Source organism: Hypomesus transpacificus, chromosome 24, assembly GCF_021917145.1.
Source record: "Hypomesus transpacificus isolate Combined female chromosome 24, fHypTra1, whole genome shotgun sequence".
Taxonomy (NCBI): Eukaryota; Metazoa; Chordata; class Actinopteri; order Osmeriformes; family Osmeridae; genus Hypomesus; species Hypomesus transpacificus.
In genome coordinates, this window is record NC_061083.1 from 3,116,870 (window position 1) to 3,126,693 (window position 9,824).

General features: G+C 47.4%; 1 protein-coding gene across 3 annotated transcripts in view; it reads right to left on the bottom strand.

Moving 5' to 3' along the window:
• Positions 1-5,670: 5,670 nt before the first annotated feature.
• Positions 5,671-9,824, bottom strand: part of nr6a1a (nuclear receptor subfamily 6, group A, member 1a) — a 37,862-nt gene continuing 33,708 nt past the window's right edge. For all 3 annotated transcript variants that reach the window (XM_047048224.1, XM_047048223.1, XM_047048222.1), the window contains 8 exons: positions 9,806-9,824; positions 9,341-9,396; positions 8,675-8,841; positions 7,756-7,986; positions 7,372-7,626; positions 6,238-6,359; positions 5,939-6,091; positions 5,671-5,835 (listed from right to left, as the gene is read on the bottom strand). The exon at positions 9,806-9,824 is cut by the window's right edge and continues 212 nt beyond it. In XM_047048224.1, coding sequence (XP_046904180.1) covers positions 5,699-5,835; positions 5,939-6,091; positions 6,238-6,359; positions 7,372-7,626; positions 7,756-7,986; positions 8,675-8,841; positions 9,341-9,396; positions 9,806-9,824 — 1,140 coding nt within the window. In that variant the 3' untranslated portion in view covers positions 5,671-5,698. The remainder of the gene's footprint in view (positions 5,836-5,938; positions 6,092-6,237; positions 6,360-7,371; positions 7,627-7,755; positions 7,987-8,674; positions 8,842-9,340; positions 9,397-9,805) is intronic.

Genomic DNA, 9,824 nt, shown 5'->3' on the forward strand with positions numbered 1-9,824 from the left:
GAGGAGGAGCAGCCTTGAGTGGACCTGAGAGTAGGGGGGGGGGGGGGGGAGGGAGGGGTCAAGGAGGGTGAGGATTCTGTGAGAGGAGAGGGCTTGGTGTCAGAACAGCTTGTCAGAAGCTTCTCGGGCCAGCCTTGGAGAGATAAGTGCTGCCTCATGTAGTCATGGTCCTGTACTGGCCAGGTTCACCCTCATGAGGCAAGCAGTAGCCCCCTCTGACAGCCACATATCTCTACCCTCTCCGGAATGCTCGGAACAGGACCAGAGTGTGTGTGTGTGAGCACGTGTGCGTAAGGTGTAGGTGTGTGTGTCACGTTAAAGGTTAAATCTCACTGAAGCAAGGACATCATGAAAAGCACCAATACATTCATTGGGAGAAACAGTGACCAAGCACAGGGTTGTATTCATTTCAAGACTAGGACAGTTTTATAAATGGCAAGGACATTTGCTTAGCTTATTGCTCAATGAATACATTATACCACAGTGAGTGAAATTTATTTCTCATTTCACTGAATGAATCAACATCATCTTTGCTTTGTTTGTGTCCTATTCAGGGATGTCACATTTTACATTTACTATTAATTTAAGTGACATAAAACATTAAAAAGTAAAACAGAAAATCAAGGATCAGAATTTGTATTTGCATATCTAACAGTACATCAGTGCTCAGAGTTAAAGAACAGCCTGTATTTACCTGGCAAAGTGACCAAATTGCAGCTACCAGGCACAGTAAACAATCAACTCTCAACTACAGTGCACCAATCATTTCACAATTATAGTGTTACAGTGCACCATCAACCAGTTTTGTGGGTGCAGTCCAACAAGACTTTGGTACAACAGGATATCAACCAAAGTGCAGAAAAAGGCACATTTGCAGGTATTACAGATGTGCTGTCAGTAAATGCAAGTGCTTCTTTCACTGGTTCATTCCAATCATGCCTTTAACCAAGTAACGGAAGCCATGTATTCATCAGTAGCTGGATTACCTGACCGTTTATCCCTGCTTTACTTGGTGTTTCCATGTCCAAAAACCAACCATGATGTGTTTGAATTCCAAACCAATTCAATAGTTTGAATTGGTTGTATTACCAATTATAAATAATCCAAATGGTTTTCGCAAAAATGAAATGTGAAAGATTGATTAAAAACAATGAAAACTCGGGACAAAGAAACAGTTGCATAACGTTCACATTTATTTGGTTTCAAGTCCTAAAACATTCTAAACATGCTTTTAAACACATATGGATCACATTCTTCACAGGTAGTTAAATTAACCAGAGGAGAGAAGTCCTCGTGAACTTGTTGAGAAACACGACAAGCAGTATTAGGCAGTGGAAATCTGTAACAAGTTATTCCCTGAGATATATTCAATGATTTTACTGCTTTTCCACTGATCTAATATTTCCCACCGTGAACTCTGAGATGATGGGCCTGTCTGAATGACTTATAACACAGATGGAACACTTAGGGAGATGACAGGAAGTTCTTCCTGAAATCAACCGACTCACTCGGCGACAGAGAGTTGGTTTAATACGTGATGAAGAACACTGGCTCTCTGCACAGTGAGTCAGTCAGGTGGGTGAAGGGGAAAGCATGTAAACAGTCAATTACATTCAGAACACTATTACATTCTAACTGATAATCATTCACAAGCAGCATTGGAGTTTTCAAACATGATACTGATTATTTAACCCCAATTGTACACTCCATTTACAGATTGTTTGGTACATTATCTTGACAAATATGTTAATACATAACAGGAAATAATACAAAACCATTGGATACCACCATGGGCCACAGGATGAAAACATTGAGGTAAAGGTTATAGCACACATTAATAGGATGCACTCAAAATTGTTCACACGGAAAAATAAGCATGATGGTAACAGCCATAAGATCACTTCCATTTATGAATACTACCTAGGAATACAAGTGAATACATACACAGTACATTCACTCCCACTGGAAATCTCTGGTATTGAACTGATCATAACAGGGTGTGGAAAAAGAAAACAAATCTAACCAATCAAAAAGGAGAAAGAGGGTCCTTGGGAAATAAATGGATGACATTAGAAATGTGCTACAGAAAGATCATCAGTTATACCTGAACAGTAGACGACCTGTGTGGTAAATGGTCTCACTGATTACAGAGTGAGTGTGTAAACGGTCAGAGTGGCCAGCGTGAGGCCCGCCCTTGAAAGGGTTAACCGTCAGTTTGGCCTGAGGTAGCACGGAACATGAGGCAACGTATTTTTGCAAGAAAAAAAAAAGGAAAAGAAGATAACAGCGCTTGTGAGAGAGGTCACTGCATGAAGCAAGATACACAGAATAACAGAACATTGGTTCAATGAAACCAATAAATAAGAATTATAAAAGGTGTACGTATGTGAAAGTAAGCAACCCGATGACATAACAAAAAGAGGTAGTTTCAGTATAGAAATTGCAATCGACATATTCATGATCTGTTAATACACATCATTTAAAAAAAATTAAAGTTACCCCAAAAATCATTGAGAATCTTTATAACATATTCAGGACACACAGGTCAACACAGTGATGGCGGTAAGGTAGTGGGGTGACATTTGGGGTGACCTAGGAAGCCTGCTCATGTTGTTAGGCCTCTAGGACTGATCAACTACTCTACTGCCCAAGGAGCAGCCCAGGAACTGGCCCGTCAAACACGGTTCCTAAAATGTACTGTTCCCTGAGTTTAGGAGAACAACATGCTGCGACCAGCCCAGTAAAAGGGCCACTGCTCCATCTTAATCAGGTTGACACTGAGAAGGACCAAGTCCACACCTCACGTTCAATGACTCTGGGTACAGTGTCCCGTCCATGACTACTAAAAGCAGGCAGGAAATCAGTGACAGGTTGTTGTTACTTATACCGGTGACCGTATGTAAGTTGGCAAACCCCAAAACACTTGTATCAAGGTACACTGTGTTTAAGGGAATGAGTTCTTATAGTACAATCACCTCCAACATCCTAGAACAATAGATAAAAATAAAATAAAGCAAATGATCATCTTCACTCCAAAACAACAATAAACCGAAACAGTCACAAACAAACTACAAGGGTAAACATGACAACGTTTTTTTTCTTTTGTTTTTACAAACCCCCTCCCCCAAAAAACTTATTATGAAAATGTGGCCAACTGAAAATAAATGACAAACAGTACACTGCATTGGTGAAAGAGAGGGTGAGGCTGGGGGAAGAGGAGATGGCTGTGCTATCGCTGCATGAGACAAGGACAGATGCCAGACATGGACAGGTGACTGGCACGCACAACTCCTCAGAGCGTAGATCATTGGCATCTGAGACAGTCTAATCACATGGTCACTTGATCCCCCGAGAGGGAAACACATGGCACTCCCATGATGGCGTGGCTCGTAATCAACTGATCTGACCAATCTCATGTCCTGCTCCCCTCTCCATGATCTGCCATATTTCTCTCTAAACGCCTCCAGAAAAATCTGTCCTGCAAGCTTGCGAACAAAAACTCCCCCAAGCGACACTCCCTTTTGGTGGAACAAAACGAAAGCAAAAGAAATAAAACAAGAAAAAAACTTAAAACGCGTTCTACAAAGGACTTCCAACGTCCTGAATTCTAACAAAACTACAAATCCTACAATTACATCAGCATAGTGATCACTGAGTAACTCCTGAATGCAATACATCACACTCACTTTACCCTGTTTCGATGCAGGCCCAGGAGGACCTGAGAGAGCAGCACGCCGGGAGGGGCACCTGGCCATGGTCATGGTCAAAGTCATGTCTCCAAAACCTCCCCGCGGCGTGCTAAAAAGAGAGTCGTTGCAAGGACTGCATTTCATCAAAAGTTTCCAACAATGTACGAGTGTGAAATGGCTACTTGAGCACTTCAAAAAGACACTTCAAGTGGTTGAAATCATCGTATCAGACGTCGTAAATAAAAACCCCATGGATCTGTGCGGCTCTTTAACCGTGCGCATACCTGTCACGGATGATGTGCAAGCCAGACAGAACAGACTGCCCATCAGCCCTGTCTGAATTCAGAAACAAGCCCCAAACTGATCAGAAAAATGACCCACCTCTAGAAGAGTCAAAGCCGGCCATGCTAAAGGCACAACTCAGCCTTTTGGACGTGGTGTGGATGGAAAAGCAGGGCCGGTTGTGAGTGGTTTCCAGCCCGTGTGTGCAGACCCACGGGCCCAGCGAACCTGTGCTGATGTGCTGAGGCTCAGAGCTGGGTGTGTAGGTACCTGGGAGCAGAGCTCTGGGTGTGGAGGTACCTGGGAGCAGTGCTCTGGGTGTGGAGGTACCTGGGAGCAGTGCTCTGGGTGTGGAGGTACCTGGGAGCAGAGCTCTGGGTGTGGAGGTACCTGGGAGCAGTGCTCTGGGTGTGGAGGTACCTGGGAGCAGAGCTCTGGGTGTGGAGGTACCTGGGAGCAGAGCTCTGGGTGTGGAGGTACCTGGGAGCAGTGCTCTGGGTGTGGAGGTACCTGGGAGCAGTGCTCTGGGTGTGGAGGTACCTGGGAGCAGAGCTCTGGGTGTGGAGGTACCTGGGAGCAGTGCTCTGGGTGTGGAGGTACCTGGGAGCAGAGCTCTGGGTGTGGAGGTACCTGGGAGCAGAGCTCTGGGTGTGGAGGTACCTGGGAGCAGTGCTCTGGGTGTGGAGGTACCTGGGAGCAGAGCTCTGGGTGTGGAGGTACCTGGGAGCAGAGCTCTGGGTGTGTAGGTACCTGGGAGCAGAGCTCTGGGTGTGGAAGTACCTGGGAGCAGTGCTCTGGGTGTGGAGGTACCTGGGAGCAGAGCTCTGGGACGGTTCAGGAGACGAGGGGGGGCTACTACAGAGACTGGCACTGGTTTACGGAGGGGTCTTGGTAAAAAGGGTCAGAATGAGAACCAGCTACTGTCCAGCAGATGGTCTCCTCTCCCGACACCATTGATTAATTTCTTATCCTGGTCCTTCATTCATTCGAATAACTTTGGTTTAACTATTAACTAGCCCCCTAACCCAAGAGAGGGATTTTTTGCATAACACTTTGGTCGAACAACAAAACACTAAGGCTAAGAACAATCCTAATCTCTCTTAACTTTGCAATACATTGCTCTATTTCCCCAGTCTATGATTGTAGAAAAATACCCATAAGATATATTTCAATGAAAAGCCCATGAAACCTCCACCTCAAAACAAAAATTCACCTCACCGTAAATCTTGAAATGTTATACGATATAATATATAATATATGATTAACAGGTTGAAAGTATCCGTAGGGTTTAAAGGTATAGACTGGGAAACTAATTTCAAACAGCCAGAAAAGGTACCTGAAATTGCATCATAATCTTCCTGAGGTAGTCTCAAAACACTTATCAACTCAATAATATCTGTTCCCATCCGAACAAAATAAATCTTTAAAATCTAGTTCTAACCATGGCAACACCGACACGATGAGCGATCGGATACACACTTGTAAACTTCAAAGACCAACGCACCTTTTGTGCATTTCCCTTTGTACAGAAGCATGTGCACAGTGTAAATCAGCATACATTCAGCTCTGTCGTGTAATAAATATATAGAGAAAAAAAAGCTGCTTGTCACATTCACAGGAAGGGAGAGTGGTACCTTGTCCCCCCAGGGCACCTCGGAGGGAAGGGGGAGGGGGGGGGGGGGGGGGGGTCGAGGGGGACAGGGCGGGGGGCGCAGGGTCTCTGGGGCTCAGTTTGCGGGGGAGGTACCTGGGGTCAGACAGAGGGAGGAGCCTGTCCTGTAGCTGCTGAGGCTAGACTTGCAGGAGTGCAGCACTGCTTTGAACAACAGCGGGAGCTGCTCCAGAGGAACGTTCACCAGCTTCCCTGAGAAAAACACAACCCCGCAGGATAGTGAGCGCGGAGACACAACAACATCACATCGCTGACGTACGACGGGGGGGTGGGGGGGCTCCGCGTCTGTACTCACCTGCAATGCAGCGGATCTCGGGCAGACACATCATGATCTCAGGGAAGCGTTTGGGCTGGTGGGGGTACTTGTGCTCCGTGTAGTCCTGGCACACGTACCAGTAGCGCTTGTTCAGCTGCTCCAGCTGGCTCACGTTGGTCAGCCCTCGAATATCTGCAACAGAAAACGACGGTGTTTCGGTTTCATCTTACCCGGTGGGACGATTCAAACGCAGTCCCGTGTGTCGAACGGGGGAGAGAGAGAGAGCGACTCCGTTGAGACGCGTGTGGAGTGGAGAGGGAACATGCTGGCTGGGTTACCTTGGTTCAGGAAGTTGATGGCTTTCATGCAGGCGTACTCCTCGTTGCTGACCTTCAGCTGGTGGAACTTGCGGAACAGATATATCAACCTCTCCATCACCTCCATGCCATCTTCACTAAACCTGGGATGGACACAAGGGCTCATATATTGATGCTAACAAGCACATCCCATAATAACCAGGTCAGGTCTCCCAAATTCCCTCATAAGTCCTCGACACTGCCACTGCTCTGAATAGGATTTATAACATTTTGCAATGATGCCTGTGTTTAAAAAAAGGAATGAATCATTTATGGCGAAGGAGAGACCATCTCCTTCTCCGAGGAAGGAGATTATCTCTCCTCCACTGCTCTGCTCGCTTCACGTCCCTCCAACAGGAGTAACCAGGCCTCAACTATTTAGCACTAGCCCCACAAATCACACACCAGCACCTTCATGAGTTAACTGGAGCTAAATTGTTCAAAGCAACAAGATACTGCTGTAAATCGTCCTGAAAATGAGGGAAAAGGGTCAGATAATTTAAGTCTGATTTACACAGACACTAAACCCCTAATACACTATTTGAGTCAGCCTGGGACAGATGTGTATTTCATGATGGCCCAGACAGTGCTAGCCACAGCCCTGGTCAATCCTCCCTTTCACAGACCGCATCCCTGGCATGCATCCAAAGACAATGAAAGCCAGTGTAATGGTAGGAATACCATCCAAGCCTGTAGAGATACCGCATCTACCAAGTGGAAGAACACGCTCTGTTGCAGAGGGAAACACAACTCAGTGTAGGATAGGTTCCTTTCTAAAAGAGCAATGTTCCGACCGGTGCTTTCTAAACCCTGGTCCTCGGGACCCACTGTCCTGCATGTTCTAGATGTTTCCCTCCTCAGACACACCTGATTCAAGAGGAGCGCACGTTGAGAAACACTGCCTTTAACATTACAGGGTTTTTTTTTATCTCAAAGAAGTGAATGTGAGTCACTCTAGCGGAGAAACCACAGATTGTTCGTTTCTAAAGACAAATAACATGATTGAACTTAGCCAACGCCAGGCTAACATTGAACTTAGCTAACGCTAGGCTAACAAACCAAAACAGGAACGCGGGGCCTCTCAATGACCCCCCCTCTCCCTCCGTGACGACTCACCCCTGCAGCTCGTCATCCGAGGGCGTGTACTTGGCGGTGACGCTGGCCAGGTCTCCGAAGATCTGGGCGCTGTAGATGGTGAGGCAGGAGAGCAGGATGAGCTCCTGCCAGGTGGAGCTCAGCAGGCAGGTGTAGTCCTCGATGGACAGCTCGCAGAAGAACGGCAGCTTCTTGATCCAGGAGATCTGGCGGAACAGCAGCTCGTCCGCCAGGCGACACAGCAGCGCAAACAGCTCCACCTGGGTCACTTTGTACCTGGCAGACGGGGAGAGGCAAAGGGGGGTGAACATCCGCTGGGTGGATCAAAAATAAGTTTTGCGCCTCCGCCGCGAAGACGTGCGCCGTGACGGGGGGGAAAGGATTGGGCGGGGTTCCCGGACTCACCCGTCCTCAATCAGCATGGGCGTGGCCAGGGGGGCGAGGTCCTCGGCCGCCACCAGCTGCAGCACCAGGGGGTGGGACTGGGGGTAGAGGCTACGGGGCTGGGGGGCCAGGAGGCCGGACTGGGCGGCGTAGCTGAAGAGGTGCGGGAGCAGCTGGTAGGGAGTGGACATGGAGGTGTTGATGTACTGGTCCCTGAGGGCCGCCGTGTACCCATTGATCTCCACCGAGCGACTAGACGGGGCGACAGCAACGGGCGGGTTACTCGTGCGGTAAAGTACATCAACCAATAGAAAGACTGCACACACAAAAAATAACCCTGGGCAGTCTGTGTTGAAAAGGCACATTTCGAGTTACTGTGATTTGCTTGGAGCATCTTTCTACTTGACTGCAAGCGAGGCCCGCACAAATGCATTCCCATCACAGTATTCCAGTCCACACACAGCTATACAACGTTTTCTCCCTCAGAAATACTCTTTCCATTCCACACAAATGACACCACCAACGATGAAGCTCCGATGTACTTTGTGGTTGTGTTCACCATGTAGGATATTCAATCAGGTCCAAAACCGAATTCACTTAAATTAACCTTTGTAATAAAAGGACAGAGTTGATTGAGATAACATGTTTACTCTGAAGCACGTACCAACACGCCATGCAGACGACATTTAACCTTGGGGATTTGAGCTCGTCTCCACAGCAAAAAAACAGCAGATGGGCAAGCTTCCATCTGCCGTTATCGCAGCCACCGAGTCTGAATAGCTAGCATTTTAGCATTCTTTTCTTTTAGCTTTAAATACCATAACCAACACGGAGAAACATTGGAATTAGATGTCGCCGCTGTCAGGGCCGGCCCATTATCTCATCGACAGAGAGGAGGAGACAATGGGGACTGATTCAGATGGGGGGTCGATGAACTCACTTGGATGACAGAGTGGAGGCAGGGGAAGGCTGGTTCCCCTCCGAGGCGCCGTTGCTAGGGGAGCTGTGGTCGCTGTCGCCGTTGGTGCCCCAGGTATGCTCTGGTAGACCGGCGTCCTCCTTGAACTCCTGTCCCGACATAATCCTCTCAATCTCCTCGTCCGTGATCTGTGTGAGACAGGGAGGGAAAGGGGGGGGGGGGGGGGGGGGGAGGGGGAGAAAGAGAAAGATATAAAAGAGAAAGAGAAAGAAAGAGGCATTAGGACTCACTGCCTCTACTCATTCCTATGATAACTTTCAATAACTTGGTTCATCAGTTTAATTGAATTATACTGATTGACAGGGGTGAAAATGTGTTTTCTTAGAATAGCTGGATGAACAGACAAACAATGACATGGGTACATCGACAACTGAGTGAAAGAGAAACAGACATGGGTGGTGAGCCAACACCACACACACACACACACACACACACACCATACTGGCACATGAATAGACTCCAGTCTAATTAACCCTTGGCCAAGCTTTTCAGAAACCTGGGGCTATCCGACTCTCATAAGGAAGGTGCTGAATAAACCACTGGCCAGCAGGTTAATGGAACCAGTAGGTTAATGGGATTTATGACGACACCAGCTTCAGAGGACAAATGAAAAGAAAACACATTTACCTGCACAGGCCCGATGCTTTTATTCCTTCCACCTGGCATCCCATCTTCCCTGATTGCTGAAAGGCAAACGTAAGTACTGTAAGCGTTTGCAGAATGTTCAGAAATGGTGATGCCAATGTCCCTGAGATGGCAACCCTGGTGTTTCAACCCCACCTCCTGGCTACAAACGAACGTGCTGGATGAGGTCAAACATCAGAACTGTGCCTACCATCTCATTCCAGAGGAGGGCGCCACATAACCATGTAGCAAAAGGGTGTGTGTGTGTGTGAAACACTAGCTCATTTGAAATGTAAGTTCAGTACCTCCTAATGTTACTTACAGGAACTTTACCCTGATTCAACAGCACTTACTGGAGGTCGGCATAAACACACGTATCCGCTCAGAAGGGGGCGCCAAAGATCTACACCACTGAGGTTCACAGTATGGAACTGACGCTTTCGGTTTAACCATTTTTTGCCCTCTCACCTTTGCGGTTCATGCCCAT